Source organism: Geotrypetes seraphini, chromosome 4, assembly GCF_902459505.1.
Source record: "Geotrypetes seraphini chromosome 4, aGeoSer1.1, whole genome shotgun sequence".
NCBI lineage: Eukaryota > Metazoa > Chordata > Amphibia > Gymnophiona > Dermophiidae > Geotrypetes > Geotrypetes seraphini.
The window spans coordinates 267,339,405-267,357,016 of record NC_047087.1 but is presented as its reverse complement, the minus strand read 5'-3'; the positions used below and the strand labels follow the sequence as shown (position 1 = coordinate 267,357,016).

Below are 17,612 nucleotides of genomic sequence, written 5' to 3'. Positions count from 1 at the left end.
TAAGTCGAACATAAGCAACTTCCTAAACTCGTTTTGGATTAGACTTGGTCTGAGCGCCTTTAAGGGTCAAAAATACCCACAATAACTTCAGCGTTGGAAAATAAACACGTATGATGCAGTTGTTGCAGCTGTGCTGAAACACCATGGGGCTCTTTTTACAAAGGCGTGTTGGCGGTTCACCGCGCGTAATACCGCACGCTAAACCGCTGGCCGCACTAGCCGCTACCGCCTCCTCTTGAGCAGGCGGTAGTTTTTAAGCCAGCATGGGGGTCGACGCGTGATGAAAAGTCATGCGCGATAACCCCGCTAGCGCGGCTTGATTAAAGGAGCCCCATGTTCTGTGTTTGGGATTCATTAAAGAAAACCTTTGACATCAACTAACTCAGGGGTCTAAAAGTCCCTCCTTGAGGGCCGCAATCCAGTCGGGTTTTCAGGATTTCCACAATGAATATGCATTGAAAGCAGTGTCTGCACATAGATCTCATGCATATTCATTGGGGAAATCCTGAAAACCCGACTGGATTGCGGCCCTCAAGGAGGGACTTTGAGATCCCTGAACTAACTCTAACACCCAAGTTAAAGCAGGTTCGTAGACTTTTTGAGCTTCTCCAATGTCACAGTCCTAGGGCTCCTTTGATGAAGGCGCGCTAGCGGGGTTAACGCACGAGACATGTCATCACGCCTTAACCCCGCGCCAGCCTAAAAACTACCGCCTGCTCAAGAGGAGGTGGTAGCAGCTTGCGCGGATGGCGGTTTAGCGCGTGGTATTATGCGCGTTAAACCGCTAGCGCGCCTTTGTAAAAGGAGCCCCTAGTACAGGGGTAGGGAACTCCGGTCCTCGAGAGCCGTATTCCAGTCGGGTTTTCAGGATTTCCCCAATGAATATGCATTGAAAGCAGTGCATGCAAATAGATCTCATGCATATTCATTGGGGAAATATTGAAGACTCAACTGGAATACGGCTCTCGAGGACCGGAGTTCCCTACCCCTGTCCTAGTATCATTGCTAGCCACATACTGGAGATTTTTAAACTGGCGAAGAGCATTTCAAGGAAAAAATGAAAGTACAGTCATAGAAAATACAGTACTCTGCTGGTGGGTGAGAAGGAATTAAATTGTGTCTTTATGCTTACTGTTAAATTTCTTGACACATTCTGTTTAGATGTGTTCAATGAGATACTTTTTTTTTCTCCACTAAAATGATAGATCGAATTAAATAATAACAATTTACGTAAAGATCCGTGCAATCTTAATGTTTGCATGAAGGGAAGGGGGGGGGAGGGTATATGGAAAGCATAAAAATTTAGGAGAATCCAAAACGACTTTTTTTAGTGCGATTAAAAAAAAGCACCACCTTTGCCTGGACTTTTCCACCTTCTTTTCACTTCTTACAGGATTCGGCTCCGGGCAATTGAGGCTTGTGACGTCAGCCGAGAGGGAGTCGGAGGCGATGGCGTCATCGGCGCGCCTGGCGTGAGCGTCCAGAGCGGAGCGGGGGAGGGGCAGCGGCCGAGGCGACCTGGCAGTGTGCACGGAGCAGCGGCGAGCATGGACGCCGGTGGGAGGGAGCTGCAGGCCGGCTCCTGGGTGCCGGTGCTGGTCGAGCAGGTAGTGAACGACACGCTGCTGGTCACCTTGAGTCACGGCGAGCGCAGCTTCACCGGCCTCCTCCTGGACTGCAGCAAAAAGTAAGCGAACGAGCCACCGTCTCTCTTTGTGCACTGATGGGAAAAAAAAAAAAAAAAAAGTTTATCCCGGGCCGGGCCCGAGGCTGGAGCCAGGCCGGGGAGAAGGACTAGGCCGGGCTCGTGAGAGGTGCTGCTGGTGCACTCAGCTGTTTCAGGTTTCATCTGTTCGCTTAAGATTCTCTTTTAGCCTAGTAGTCCAAAGTAATTTGTGAATGATTTGACCTGATGATCTGTCAAAGCAGATGCCACCAGTTTAAAGGGATACAGGTCATGCATGATCTCTTTGTTATTTTATATACAGTACTACAGTTAATAGAGTAGACAGATGGAAGGCTATTATTTTTCAGAATCCTGGGGAGCCTTTTATTTTATGAGAGAATAAACTTTTAAGTATAAACCTCTACTCTTCAATACCCAGTGTAGTGCAGTGCAATGTTTTTAATTAATAACCAAGCGGGCTATGTTTAAAGCAGTGGTCTCAAACATGCGGCCCAGGGGCCACATGCGGCCCGCCAGGTACTATTTTGAGGCCCTCGGTATGTTTATCATAATCACAAAAGTAAAATAAAACAGTTTCTTGATCATAAGTCTCTTTAGCTATAAATGACAATATTATTAGTAAGACTTAGCCAAAAGGAAAGATTTATAAACTATAAAGAGTTTTGCCTCATGCAAAATTGTCATTTCTTTAATAAGATATTAACTATTTCTACCAATCCAAAATGTGGCCCTGCAAAGGGTTTGAGTTTGAGACCACTGGTTTAAAGCTTGCCTTCTTCCCCCCCCCCCCCCCTCCAAAGAAAGAAAGAAAAATGAAACCTGATCTTGTTATAAAGCCTTGAAATAAAGTGAGGTTCTGCTTTGATCTTTATAGAAATACGTCTAGTCATGCATGATACAGCTACATTTCAAATCTAGCAACAGCTAAAATATGAACAAGGGCATATGTTTGAGAAGGGAATTGGGTCGAGAAAGGCGAGCACTTATATGACGACGTGAGAAACTGAAGTTGAGATAAAACTTAAAAAGCCAAAACTTAATTTTTCAGTTGAATTTCTGTTTTAAGTGTGCAAGGAACAACACATTTTATTGTATTTAGGAACTTGCTTTTATTGAACTCGCCATCCCCTTCATTCTATGATCCCTTCTTTCGGTCACCTAACTTAAGTGCTTCTTGTGTGCTTAAATGTATAGGATATTAGCACCAAAGTAGTAAGACCAACCGCTGTTTGAAATTATGTGCTAAAATGGTTTAGTGTGCTCACAATTGCAAGGCAGGGGAGAGTGTGGCGCCAGTGGTCAAAGCTACAGCCTCAGCACCCTGGGGGTCAAACCCACGCTGCTCCCTGTGACCCTGGGCAAGTCACTTAATCCCCCCATTGCCCCTGGTACATGAGATAGATTGTGAGCCGCCCGGAACAGACGGGAAAAAAATGCTTGAGTACCTGAATAAATTCATGTAAACTGTTCTGAACTCTCCTGGGAGAACGGTGTAGAAAAATGAATAAATATATGTAAATGTCACATTTAGGTGTTACTGTATTATGCCAGTCATAGGTTTGGCATACCTGTTAGCACTTAAAGGTAGGTGCATTGGTGCTGACTTAAAGTGGGTACCTAAATTATGGAGCCCAGTTATAGATCTGCCCCCCTCCCCGGGGGGGGGGGGAGGGGCGTCTGGCTTGCTGACCTTATGTTTCCAGTTCTATTTAAAAAAGAAATCTGTTTTTAAGTTTTAAGAGTAACCTTGACATTTTTTCTTAATTAACTGTATGGGCTTAAATCTCCTTTAACCCTTTCAGGACCATAAGGATCGTAGGCCAATTTTTGTGGTTTTGACGACATTTTTATGGTAAAAAGGGCTTGCAGATGCCAAAAAATTGATTTTTTTTGTGAAATATCATTATTTTTATTTAAAAAAATCACACTTCTGGCTTATGGACAGTGTGGCAAGTGAATCTTCTCGTCAATCTAGCAACGACGCTAATGAATGAATGTCGGAGCCAGTTTGTTTACATAAAGGCAGTATCATATGGAATCCGTACATATCAAATTTAGAACTGTAGACTATCCCAATCAAAATTTATAGGATTTTAAAGTTATGGGACAAATAGGTCCCTTGGTCCTGAAAGGGTTAACCAGATGGCATTGTCTGTCTTACAGTGGGACAAGGGAGTTAGAATTTACCTCCTTTAGCTGTTGAAATCTGAAGAAATCTAGTTTTAAGAAATTTAAGCTTGAAATGATCTTTTTAAAGCCGTTTACCTTGGGTAAATTGGCATACCGGAACCCTGCACTCAGTCTGGCTACGTTTGGGGGAGGGGGAGGTTCTTTTAGAATATGTAACAGCTTTGGAGCTAGATTTTAGGGTTTGTAGCTGTACCTGAGGCCCCCTGTGTCGTAGAAAATGTGGTTGGGGGGGGGAGGGGAGAGGTTTTGGGGTATAGCAGTGCTAGATAAAGAGTAGGATGAGAGAGAAGAGGGATAAAATAGGGAGCCAGCATCAGAGTGAGCTAGTTTGGTGCCCAGGACATACCCTCCAGCCACTGCTCCAGTTGCCCCTTCCTCCCCTGCAGATCAGTGACAGAAGAATCATTTAAACAACTGCACTGGAGCAAAAGCCCCCATCGCCCTACCCTAGGCCTGGACCTGTCTGGAGCCACCATAAGAGGAGGGCGAAACAAATTTTCAGTTTTAGCCCCCCCCCCAGGCCTACTTTTAGTTGAATGATAAAGGCAGTTTAGGGAGGGAAACGGTGCCTTCGTAGAGCATTTTCAGAAGTAGTACTTGGTATTTCACCACTAGCTGCTCACACAAACAGGTGCACATTACTGCTACTATTTATCATTTCTATAGCGCTGAAAGGCGTATGCAGTGCTGTATATTCAATAGGTAATAGACGGCCCCTGCCTAGAAGAGCTTACGATCTAATTAGGACAGGCAGATAGAACAAATGGGACGGATAGGGGTTGGGGAGTTTCTTGCAGAGAGAGTGGTAAGATGGACACAGGCAACTCATTTTCACAAAGGTGTTGCACAAATAACGTGTGCAAATTGCTGTATATGTGTGCAGGAAAAAAACGTCCACGCACTTGGCAACTTATTGCCTCATAGGAACTAGATTCAATAAATAGCTCCCAAATTAGGTGCCAAGATGATATGTGCTAAGCTAATATTCTGTAAAGGTCATTCGACATGGAGTGTCCTTTATAGAACACTAGACTAGCGTGCAGGAACTTACATCTGCCAAAGGCAGTTGTAAGTGCTTGTGCCCGATTGAAGGCAAGCACAAATTCAGGTAGCTCAGACCAGACAGAACGTTTTTACACTAATCCCACATTGTAACCCTGGTCTAAATTTAAGTCATCCTCTTGTATGGCCCATACTGAGAATAATTTGCAGGGTTGGGGTGCATTAGAAATTGGTAGGCAACTTGTCTTAAACAGTCCTAGAGCAGGGCTTTGTCCTTGAATCTCTGGAACGAGGCCACCTTTTCTGTTTTGATCATTATGGGGCTAACTGGATGATTTAAGGGCCATATGAAATGTTGTATGATAGGTAGTTTTCCATAATATGAGTTGCCATATTTTGCATTGATAGCTGCAAACTGTGATAACGTGTGTCCCCCCCCCCCTCCCCTCACCAGTGTGGGAGAAGAAAAATAGCTCTTAACAAAATCAGTATATTTTGATTTACTGTACTTGGGACTGTTGAGAGAGAAACATAAGAACATGAGAATTGTCGCTGCTGGGTCAGACCAGTGGTCCATCATGCCCAGCAATTCGCTCACGCGGCGGTCCTCTGGTCAAAGACCAGCGCCCTGACTGAGACTATCCCTATCAGTGTACGTCCTTGTTCAGCAGGAATTTTGCTGAGACTTAAAAATAAATTTGCTGTGAAATTCAGGGACAATGATTACAGACCTGAGGTCAGAAATAGGCTATGATATCAAAATCATAGGGACCCCCCAAGTCCTGTTTAAGCTAAGTGTTATTTCTAAACATATTATAACACACAGTGACTCTCAAATACGTTAAAAATCTTTATTATGAAAGTTTTTTTGAGACTGAATTAAGCAATATTCTGTGGAGTTAGTGATCAAAGTTTTTATAAAATCACAATGACTGGAAGGTGAACTCTTCACCCAAGGGAGGTATTCAAGCTTTCCCTACAGAGTTCCATATCTCTGAGTATTTTTATAAACTTTATTTTGATCACTCTCCATGAATTTTGTTACCAATGCAGGTCAGTTGAACGATTTTGATATCGGAGACTTAAAAGTATGCTTGTTCTAGCCTTTCTGAACTCCGGCCTTTAGTTTTGGTAAATAAGAGAAGGGTAATAAGAAAGCTTGGTCAGTCAATCTGATTTTGTACATCACGGAAGAAAGTGCCTCTCATTCTCTCAATCCTAACTTTGACTGGTAGATTTTCCAGAGTTGGCTTTTCTCAGTTAACAATAATTATTTCCTGCAGTGTTCTATGGTTTTTAGACTATTTGGAATCTTGATAGGTACTTGGGACCTGGGTTGGCCACAGTTGTAAACAGGGTGCTGGGCTTGATGGGACCTTCGGCCTGTCCCGGTATGGCAGTCCTTATGTTCTTTTGACTTAGTGCCATCACGGTTACAAAATATCCTGGTGAGATGCTCGGCTGTTAAGTTCATTCTGTTCTCATTCTCCCTTTTCCGACCCATTACAACCTCGTAAGTTTGGCAGAATTCCTTTTCCTGCACACACCGCTTCATTATTAAGTTTGGCAGAACGTATCGCAAATATTTCTGTTGGTAGAGCTCGGATTAAAGCAGATCAGGATGTGAAAGCATTTGCTTGGATGCCCTTCATGGTAAAGTATAAGAGGTTAATTCTGCTCAGCCATGTGGCATGTTTTTATCTTTAAAAAAAAAAAAATTACTGAATTTTTTTTATTTCTCTGTATATACAATATATATGGCTCCTTTCACTAAGCTGCGATAGCGTTTTTAGCGCACACAGAATTTTAGCGCGCGCTAAACCCACGCTACACAGCTAGAACTAACGCCAGCTCAATGCTGGAGTAAGCATCTAGCGTGCGCGGCAATTCTGCACGTGCTAAGCACGCACTAAAACCGCTATCGCAGCTTAGTAAAAGGAGCCCATAGTTTTCAGCAGCTTGATTCATCTTTGAGATCAGTTGCTCATTATTTCCATTGTCAGTAGTGTGAGAAGCGAAAATGTTGCCTTTGTCAGTAATGCATGACTCTGCTGTACCTTCTGTTCCCTTAAGCAGTTCAGGAAGTTGCCATTGTGAGTCAGAGAGAAGATTGGAAATGTTAATGGATTCCACTGTGGACAAAAGATGGTTGGTATTAATGGGATCGAATGTTTGCTCATTTCAAGACTGAGGCTCTAACATGCAAAATTTTTGGAGGGTTTGCAGCCATTTTTATAGTTCTTAGCTATGAGATGCAGAGGAGCACCTAGCTCATCTATATCCTTTAGCTCAGTGAATCGCAAACTATATGCTGCGGCAAGATTCAAAGCGTGCCACGAGATGTTGGTGGGAGGAGAGTTGCTGGTGTCGGCCGACTACCTACAGCAGGGGTGCCCACACATTTTTGGCTTGCGAGCTACTTTTAAAATGACCAAGTCAAAATGATCTACCAACAATAAAATTAAAAAAAAACACAAAGCACACTGTACGTAGAGAAAATGTTAATTATCATTTGTATTTGGGGTTTTTTTCAGAGGTCAGGGCAGATGACTTTAAAATATGCAATGTCACCTCAGTAATAACTATACAAAAATAGACAAATATACCCCCTCCCCTTTTACTAAACCTCGATAGCGGTTTTTAGCGCAGGGAGCTACACTGAATGCCTGTGCTAAAAACCACTATTGCGGTTTAGTAAAAGGGGGCCATAGTGCAAAATATAGACAGTAGGTATAAATTCTCAAAACGGACACATTTTGATCGCTAAATTGAAAATAAAATCATTTTTCCTACCTTTTGTCTGGTGATTTCATGAGTCTCTGGTTGCACTTCCTTCTTCTGACTTTAAATCCAATATTTCTTTCTTTCTGCCCCCCCCCCTTTCTTTCTGTCTCTCTTTCTTTCTCTCTTCCCCCTGCCCCCTCTTTATTTCTGTCTTTCTTTCTGTCTCCCCTTGCCTGTCTTTCTTTCTCTCTCCCCCTGCCCCCAAGCCACTGCGCCAATTTTTCCACTTCCCCTATTCTTTCTCTCTCCTTGTCCCCCCCCCCAAAGCCACCACACCAATTTCTCCTTGCTTCCCCAAGCCAGTACTGGCACGTACAATTGCCGGACCCATAAGCCTTCACCTCCGATGTCAATTCTGATGTCCGAGAGGAAGTTCCAGGCCAGCCAGGCAACGATTGGCTGGCCCAGAACTTCCTCTCCGACGTCAGAATTGACGTCGGAAGTGAAGGCTTGTGGGTCTGGCGCTTGTACGTGCCTGGCCTGGCTTGGGGAGGCAGGAAGAACAAGATTGCAAAGGCAACGCGATTGACTCGCTTTAACTTTGCAATCTACTGGTCAATCGCGATCGACCATTTGGGCACCCCTGACCTACAGGGTGTGCACCTCGTGTAGAGAGGCATATAGACATTGTAGACAGCCGGTGCCTCTACTGCTCTCCGCACCTCTCCAGTTGACCCCCTCCTCACCCCCCCCCCCACTGCCAGCTGAAGGCCCCATCTGCAGATTCTTCGTGCATGCGCAACCGTCGACGTGATGATGTCACGTCAATGTCTGTGCATTTCCGGGTGCCCTCAAGCCGCGGCTACCCGTTTAGTGTGCCGCGACTAGAAATAGTTTGCAAGACACTGCTTTAGCTAAATATCACAAAATATTTTACTTGCATTGCTGGAGGTTTTGTGTGGGAGAACTGGTAGCAGAAACTAAGCATCCTCTTTTGGTGAATGCACAGGACTTTAAATTGTGCTTGAAAAGAGGAGAAAGCCTGTTTTAAGGGCTGGATTCACGAACCTGCCCAATCGGGACCGATCTGGGCAGGTCCAATGAATTCCTCAAACTATAATATGCAGATGGGGACGATCGGAGGAACGCCCCTATTTGCCTGCCCAGATAGCTCTATAGCGATCCCAATGCATGCGCAGACCATCTGTAGATGGTCTGTGCATACGCTGGACCTCTAGGCCCGGCAGAGAGTTGTTTGTTTTTTTGTTTTTAAAACAACTTTTGGAGTCTGTGGTTTTAACCTGCTTAGGGCCCACAGGTTAAAACCACGGGCCTGCACTGCGGGGAAGGGTGGGAGAGTCGGGGCAGGCAGCTCCAGGGATGCAGGCGATCCGGGGCTGACAGGGCAGAGAGCAGGGCGGCAGAGAGCAGGGTAGTCGGAAAGGGCTTGAGCGACTGGTCCTCAGCAGTCACTTGTTTGTGATTTGGCCAGTCCAGTCGGTGTTGCTGGGTTTTGGTTTGTGAATCGCGTCCCTGCCTACTTTGCATGCCCTCGTTTGCATGCGCGGATCGGTGGGCGGTTGTCAGAGAGGTAAGTGAGTCAGGCCAGAATTAAATCAGGGCGCAAAGGGGTTGCAAAAGGTACACGATCCGTTTGCTTTGTGAATCTAGTCCAAAGTGTGTATGTGCTGTTGAAAGAAAGATAGAGAGGTTAATTATGTGTAAACTTGCAAAGTGGGTGAAACAATGTTTTGAACACTTTACAAAAGGGATATTGCCTTGTTTTCAGAAGTTGAGAGAGCTTATCCTGTAAAGTAGTCAATGATGTTTCAAATTCACCCACCCAAGATGCCTGTTCCGATTTAGAAATTTTTATCCAAATTAAGAAGTTAAGAGGAAACATTTTAACAAGTCAGGGGTTTACATTCGTGAGTGAGTAATTGTGACATTAGCAATAGACTAACTTTTTTATTCTTTTTAAAGGTCAACAAATTTAAAATTCAGTACGCTTAATTTATTTAAGGACTTTGGGCTAGATTCACAAAGGGCATGGATTGGATCCGATCCGTGCTCGGGGGGGGGGGGGCTGATTCACGAATCACCCTCATGCAAATGAGGGCGATTGGAATCCCGCCCCCATCTGACTGTTGGGATCTCTCTCTAGCAATCCCGACGCATGCGCAGACTATTTGTAGATGGTCTACGCATGCTTAAGAATAGCAACCTTTTTTTAAAAAAAAAAATATCTTTATTAGCAATTGCATAAGGAACATACAATCAAGAAGGAAGCAAATAACAGGGTAAAACATGCCTTTTTTTTTTTTTTTTTTTAACTTTCAGCTGTTTTTACTTTTTCTTTGTGAGCCTGTGGTTTTAACCTGCGGGGCTTGTAGTGCGGGGGAAGGGCAGGAGAGTCGTGGCGAGAGCAATTCGAGGCAGGCAGGAGAGAAGAGGTAATTCGGGGAAGGCAGAAGAGAAGAGGAGATTCAGGGCAGGCATGAGATCGGAACTGAGAGCAGAGAAGCAGAGCAGAGAGCTAGAAAGCAGGGTGTTAGGAAAGGACTTCAGCAACTGGTCCTCAGCAGTCTCTTATTTTTGGAAAGGCCAGCCCAGTTGGTGTTTCTTTTTTATTTTAGTGAATCCCTGCCTGCATTTGAATGCTTTTCCCCATCATTTGCATGTGCAAATTGGAGGACGATCGGGACAGAGGTTAGTGAATTGGGTCAGAGGAAAATTGAGTCGTAAAGGGGTCGCTAAGTGGTAGGAAGTTGATCGGTGGTCTTAGTGAATCTAGCCCTTTGTTAATCCAATTTAATCTTCAACCCCCCCAACCAATTTTAAATAATTTTGGGCTAGATTCACAAAGCAAACCGATCATGTACCAGAAAAAGGGATTATGTACTTACCCTGGTAAGCTTTTTTCCAGTAGATAGGTGAGACATTCTAGACTCCCCGCCTGTTTACAGTTTCAGTCTGTCTATGCTTCTCCAGGGTGCTGCTTGGAGGCCTCTCAGCCCTTGAGGGCTGGGAAGAATTTATTTCTATGTTCATTTTTGGAGGGAATAGGAGCCTGTGTTGGCAGTTAATGGTACTGTTTCATTTCTTTCAGCAGAACACTTTGTTTAGTCTGTTATTATAGGTGCCTCTGTGTCACATAGTTGGGTGCCTCTCGGTGCATGGGTACTAACTGTAGAAGGTGCTAAACCGATCAGTAAAGTACTACAGAGGCAGAGTGAAAAATCCGGAGTGGATTCCTTCTGCAGAGCATTCGAATATGGGTAACAACACCCTATTGCCTAGAATGTCTCACCTATCTACTGGAAAAGAGCTTACCAGGGTAAGTACATAATCTCTTTATTTTGCATAGTATAGGAGGAAATGGATCTTGTACTACATGCAAGGTGTGGCTTCTTTGGATTTTAGTTTAATGTATGTTCATCATTTTTGGTCAGCCATTATGTATTTGGCATTTGTGTTCTATATGTGACCAAGGTATTCTGTTAGCATAAATTTACTATGTAGCATTCTGCAGTAATTTGACTTGTTCGGTTTTCCTGATAGTAGAGGTGATATTTGTGTGGTGGGAGGGGAGGCAAATTGATCCTTATTCTGTATTTGTGATTTATAAATTGACAGTTGTACAGAATATTGTTTCTTTTTATACTTTTGTCCCCATGTCATTCTCTAAGACTTTTATGAGAGGAAATTGATATCTACAGAACCTTCAGGATAGCAATTCAGAAATGTTTTTGTTCCCGAGGCAGGTAGAGCATTGGAGTCTGTATGTTAGGTGACGAGATAAAAGTGCACTAGACTTCAGAGCGCCGACATTGCAACGCAGACAATTCGGCGCAAGACCCCAGCACGCCGCTGAAAAAGTTACTTTTAAAGAGCTCCGACGGGGTGTGTGTGGGGGGAACCCCCCACTTTACTTCATACTTTTCGCGCTGCTTTTGGGGGGGAGTGCAACCCCCACATTATGGAGAAAACTTAACTTTTCCCTAAAAAATCGGGAAAAAGTTAAGTTTACTCTATAATGGAGGGTTCCAAACCCCCCAAGTGCAACGCGAAGAGTATGAAGTAAATGGGGGGGGGGGGAGTTTTCCCCACTTACACCCCGTATCAGAGCTCTTTAAAAGTAACTTTTTCGGCGGCGCGCTGAGGTCTTGCGTCGAATTGTCTGCACTGCAATGTCGGCACCCTGAAGTCTCCTGCGCAAATGACTATGAACCATGTGTTAAGTCAGTGATAAAAGGGAAGAGGTCTCAGTGCCATTTGACATTAAAACCACGCCTATTCTGTTAGGCGCTGCTTTTTCCGATGGGTGTCTACAAAATTCTGTCTGCCTATTTTGTGAATCGCGCAGAGCCTTTGGATGTCTAACTTTCAATTATTGCTTGTTAAAGTTGTTAATTGGGCTGCTTATCTAATTTATTTGGACGCCTGAGTTGCTGGATGTCCAAATTATGAACGCCTATCTTTAGACATCCTTTACAGAATTTGCCCATTTGTATATGATGGTGTAGGAAATCACTATTCGAATCCACCTTCAAGTTTCAAGGCCCCCAAATTTGGAACTGCCTCCTGACCTACTTATGTAAGACCTCCTCCCAGTTTTCAATTTAGGAAGGTGCTAAAAACACACCTGTTTTCATTATAGTCTTGCTATAATTCATAATGTCTATTAGAGAATGACACGGTGGGTAGCCCGCTGAAATGGTGGGGGGGAAAAAGTGCTCACTGTGGGCACGGGGACAAGGCCATCCACCGCCCTGTGGAGCGTTGAATGGCCTTGCCCCCGCAGTTAAGGGAGGGAAGACATACGGTCACCGATCGCAAGCGGCTCCCTCCCTCCCTACCTGCCAAATCTATCTCCCTCCCCCTTACCTTCGCGGCACTTTAGAAAAGAAATTTACTGAAGCCGGCGAAGCCTGTCTGCCTGCAGTCACGTGTGTGTGGGCGGAAGCTTCTCTTCTGACGCAACTTCCGGTTGCATCAGAGGAGAAGCTTCTGCCCACAAACACACGAATGCAGGCACAGGCAGGCTTCGCCGGCTTCAGTAAGTTTCTTTATTAAAGCACCGCGAAGGTAAGGGGGAGGGAGAGAGATAGATTTGGCCGTAGGGAGGGGTTCGCGCGCGATCAGTGACCGTGCACCTTCCCTCCCTTAAGTTTATTTACTAACGCGCCACGAAGGTAAGGGGGAGGGAGGGAGATTCTCAGACCGCTGAAGGGCAGTGAGGTGGCGAGAGGGAAGGGTAGATGCTGTGGGGAAGGGGACAACGGGGACGGGGCAGTGAAGGGGATGGCGGGGATGGAGCGGTGGGGCAATGAAGGGGACAGATTTTTTCCCCGTGTCATTCTCTAATGTCTATGTTGCTAACCCTATTAATCTTATGTAAGCCACATTGATTCCCAGTTGACATTAAGGGGTATAAGAAACAATATGGTATGGTATGGCTTTAGTTTTGTTAGAGACTGGTTAAAACATTCAGCAAGGGTCTCCACTTTAAGCAGACTGCAGGTGCTAACATTTGAAAACAAGAGAGGGGAATTTGGATTTAGCTCGACTTTTCAGATTCTGTAGGTATTTTTTTATCTGAGGCAGGGGAAAGGTGAGTGACTGCCCAAGATCACAAGGTGTTGTGGTGGGACCTGAACCCTGGCTTCTCTAATTCTCTGACCACCGCTCTGAAGCTTTTAAACTAGTTTGTGGGAAAAAGCTGACAGTTGCTCAGTAGCCACGTGGTTTGAAAATTATACTAGCAAAATGGGGAAGTTTAGAAATATCTCATCAAGATGTTGTTTATAAAGACTGAAGTAGCCAAAGTGCACTTTGGGAAAGAGCAGAGAAAAATAAGTGATTCCTCTGTCAACTGCTAGACAGACTGTAAATACAAATAAAAAATGTACATTCAATTACCTATATATGAATAGCAAAAGTCTGAAAATAAGATTGAAGGATAGGACTGTATGGTACTAAATGAATTCCAAAAAAAATGGAGGATCTGGAGTATCAAAAATTACAAACATACAGTCCAAACCCCAGTTAGTAAAAGCTGAGTGTAATGCCTTATTGTTTCTTATCTAATAAGACAGTATAGGGTGTAAGCAAAGATGGAGTATATAGATATTGTAATAGGAGTAAGAAAATAAGGGGACTTATTTAAAGAAAGGTGCACATGAGGTCAGAATGGTGCTTGAAAATGATCTCAGCTAGGGTAGGAATGCTAAAAGTATACGCAGTCAAAACAATATTGGGAACAAAATACCAAATAGGTACACTTCTCCCTCAATATTCGCTGGGGTTAGGGGGCAGAGCCAGCCCGTGAATATTAAAAAAACTGTGAATAATATTCGGGTCGGTTCTGACCCACCCCCCACTTTCCCCCAGAATTAAAGCTGTGCTCTGGATCTTCCCCGCCTCCCTCCCGCTTTCCCCCGGAATCCCTTAAGCCTTACCTGATGGTCTAGCGGATTTTTGGAGCAGGAGAGATCTTCCTACGCTCCTGCCCCGTGCAGATCACTCATAGGAAATGGCTGCCATGAGCTCCCGTAGTCTACAGCAGCCATTTCCTATGAGTGATCTGCACGGGGCAGGAGCGTAGGAAGATCTCTCCTGCCCCTAAAACCCACTAGACCACCAGGTAAGGCTTAAAGGATTCCGGGGAAAGCGGGAGGGAGGTGGGAAGGTCCGGCATACAGCTTTAATTTTAAAATTAAAAAAATTGCAAATAACCGAATCTTTGGATGCTGAACCCGCAGATTTGAAGGGAGAAGTGTATATCAGTGAGGGAGTAAAAAGTATGAACATAAGAATTGTCACTGCTGGGTCAGACCAGTGGTCCATCATGCCCAGCAGTCCGCTCACACGGCAGCCCTTAGGTCAAAGACCAGAGTCTAGCCTTACCTGCGTACATTCTGGTTCAGCAGAAACTTGTCTAACTTTGTCTTGAATCCCTGGAGAGTGTTTTACCCTATAATAGCCTCTAGAAGAGCATTCCAGTTTTCAACCACTCTGTGGGTGAAGAAGAACTTCCTTACGTTTGTAAAGAATCTATCCCCTTTTAACTTTAGAGAGTGCCCTCTCGTTCTCCCTACCTTGGAGAGGGTGAACAACCTGTCTTTATCTACTAAGTCTATTCCCTTCATTATCTTGAATGTTTCGATTATGTCCCCTCTCAGCTTCCTCTTTTCAAGGGAGAAGAGGCCCAGTTTCTCTAATCTCTCACTGTACGGCAACTCCTCCAGTTCCATAACCATTTTAGTTGCTCTTCTCTGGACCCTCTCGAGTAGTACCATGTCCTTCTTCATATACGGTGACTAGTGCTGGACGCAGTATTCCAGGTGGGGCCGTACCATAGCCAGGTACAGTGGCATGATAACCTTTTCCGATCTGTTCGTGATCCCCTTCTTAATCATTCCTAGCATTCTGTTCGTCCTTTTTGCTGCCGCCGCCACACATTGCGCAGACAGCTTCATTGACTTGTCGACCAGTACTCCCAAGTCTCTTTCCTTGGGGGTCTCTCCAAGTACTGCACCGGACATCCTGTATTCGTGTATAAGATTTTTCTTATCGACATGCATCACCTTACACTTATCCATGTTAAATCTCATTTGCCATGTCGCGGCCCATTTCTCAAGCGTGCTTATGTCACATTGCAGGTCTTCGCAATCCTTCTGCGTCCTCACTACTCTGAATAACTTTGTATCGTCTGCAAATTTAATCACCTCACTCCTCGTACCAATTTCCAGGTCGTTTATAAATATGTTGAAGAGCATGGGTCTACGCACTGAACCCTGCGGCACTCCACTCGTGACGCTTTTCCAGTCTGAGGATTGTCCATTTACCCTCACTCTCTGTTTTCCTATCCGCCAACCAGTTTTTAAGCCATGTGAGTATTTCACCCTCGATTCCATGGCTCGCAATTTTTCAAAGTAGTCGTTCATGCAGGACCTTGTCGAACGCCTTCTGAAAATCCAGATGTACAATGTCGACTGGGTCACCCTTGTCTTATCGGACTGTTTACTCCCTCAAAGAAGTGCAGCACGTTCGTCAAGCAAGATCTTCCTTTGCTGAAGTCGTGCTGGCTGGTCCTCATCAGATTGAGTCCGTCTAGGTGATCAATTATGCGGTCATTTATCAGCGCCTCTACCATCTTTCCCGGTACCGAGGTCAGACTTTACATATGGTAGGATTTAGCTCAGAGACACGGAGTGAAAAGTGTTTAAAAGTCAATATCACTTATAAATAAATCACTTAGCTATGTAGCGGTTCTTTGGTTTGGATAAAATATAAGTAAAGAAAAATCTAAAAGGTGTGGAGGACTAAGCGATGATTGGGTGGTGAGGTGGTTGGGGGTCCGCCCCTTTATAGCCCCTCCGTGTCTCTGAGCTAAATCCTACCATATGTAAAGCTTTCTCTGAATGATATTTATAAGGGAGGAGTTTTCTTTGATTCATTATGCTAAAAGTATATGCAGCCGGCATCACTCCATTATAAGAATGGCAGAAAGGACGGTTCTGTAACTAGTGCCTGAATTTGCATGCACTTGAACATGTCATTGCACAGAATGCTACAAAACAAAAAGATGCTGTGGAGGCTTATGTTCCTGATACAGACTTTATTATTTCAGCAAGATAATGCACATGGGCTTTAGGCCATTATATCCCCAAAACCTTTGAAGAGACTTCATTGGGATCCCTTAAGAAGACATTTTGGTAAAAACACGGACCGTGTTGGGTCCTCTTCATTGTTCAAAATTGTGGATTATCTTATTGAAATAAAGTCTGCATCAGCCTCCACAGCATCTTTTGTTTTGGACTTTCGTCTCTCTGTGGATTCATCGGGTCAACCTTTGGGTTGATTGCACAGAATACTGGCATTTCTATGGGTAAGTATATACATAGTTGCCCTGCTGCCACTTAACTCGCATAGAGTGCTATTCTGTAATGGCATGCATAAGTGCAAGAGGGCATTTGCTTGGATGCAACATGCTAGGGGCATGGATATACTAAGAATGTCTTAATGCCCCTGTATTGCTCCATGGTGCGACCTCATCTGGAGTATTGTGTTCAATTCTGGTCTCCTTATCTCAAGAAAGATATAGTAGCGCTAGAAAAGGTTCAAAGAGCGACCAAGATGGTAAAGGGGATGGAATTCCTCTCATATGAGGAAAGACTAAAACGGTTAGGGCTCTTCAGCTTGGAAAAGTGATGGATGAGGGGAGATATGATTGAAGTCTACAAATTCCTGAGTGGAGTGGATCGATTTTTCACTCCGTCAAAAATTACAAAGACTAGGGGACCCTCGATGAAGTTACAGGGAAATACTTTTAAAACCCATTGGAGGAAATTTTTTTTCACTCGGAGAATAGTTAAGCTCTGGAATGCATTGCCAGAGGATGTGGTAAGAGCGGATAGTGAAGCTGGTTTTAAGAAAGTTTTGGACAAGTTCCTGGAGGAAAAGTTCATAGTCTGTTATTGAGGAAGACACAGGGGGAAGCCACTGCTTGCCCTGTATCGGTAGAATAGAATATTGCTACACCTTGGGTTTTGGCCTGGTACTAGTGACCTGGATTGGCACTGCGAGAACGGGCTACTGGGCTTGATGGACCATAGGTCTGACCCAGTGGGGCTATTCTTATGTTCTTATGTAGAGCTGCCACATTGTGTAACTTGCAGAATACTGTCAGTTACCCATGTCCTTACTCCATTTACTTGACAACGGTTCAGCCATATATGTGATTAGTTTGACTGCAGCCATGTACGTGTAGGCACGCCAACGTTGGGTCATGATGATATTCTGTAATGGAATGAGGGTACCCAGCTACCGGCATAGAACAGGTTCTCGCTGCACAGCATCTGGATGCCTAAAAAGAGATGCCGAATTATTAATTGCCTTCTTATAGTCCAACAGGATATGCATCTTGCAGGAAATAGTGCACTATGGAATCCTTATGGATAGAAATCCAAGTGTGATGGGAAACATATTTATTACAACAGAATCT

At 44.4% G+C, this 17,612-nt stretch overlaps 1 protein-coding gene across 6 annotated transcripts in view; it reads left to right on the top strand.

Annotated features, from left to right (window-relative positions):
* PWWP2B (PWWP domain containing 2B) overlaps positions 1–17,612 on the top strand; it is a 92,329-nt gene that overhangs the window by 13,497 nt on the left and 61,220 nt on the right. For 4 of the 6 annotated variants that reach the window (XR_004539295.1, XM_033942990.1, XM_033942988.1 and 1 more), the window contains exon 2: positions 1,394–1,687. The exons of 1 other annotated variant lie outside the window; for it this stretch is intronic. Coding sequence is in view for 4 of the 5 variants with exons in the window: in XM_033942988.1 (XP_033798879.1) it covers positions 1,394–1,687 (294 nt within the window). In the remaining variant the exon portion in view is untranslated. Of the gene's footprint in view, positions 1–1,075; positions 1,095–1,393; positions 1,688–17,612 lie in introns of those variants that run through there. One more of the 6 variants, XM_033942992.1, reaches the window with a different exon arrangement.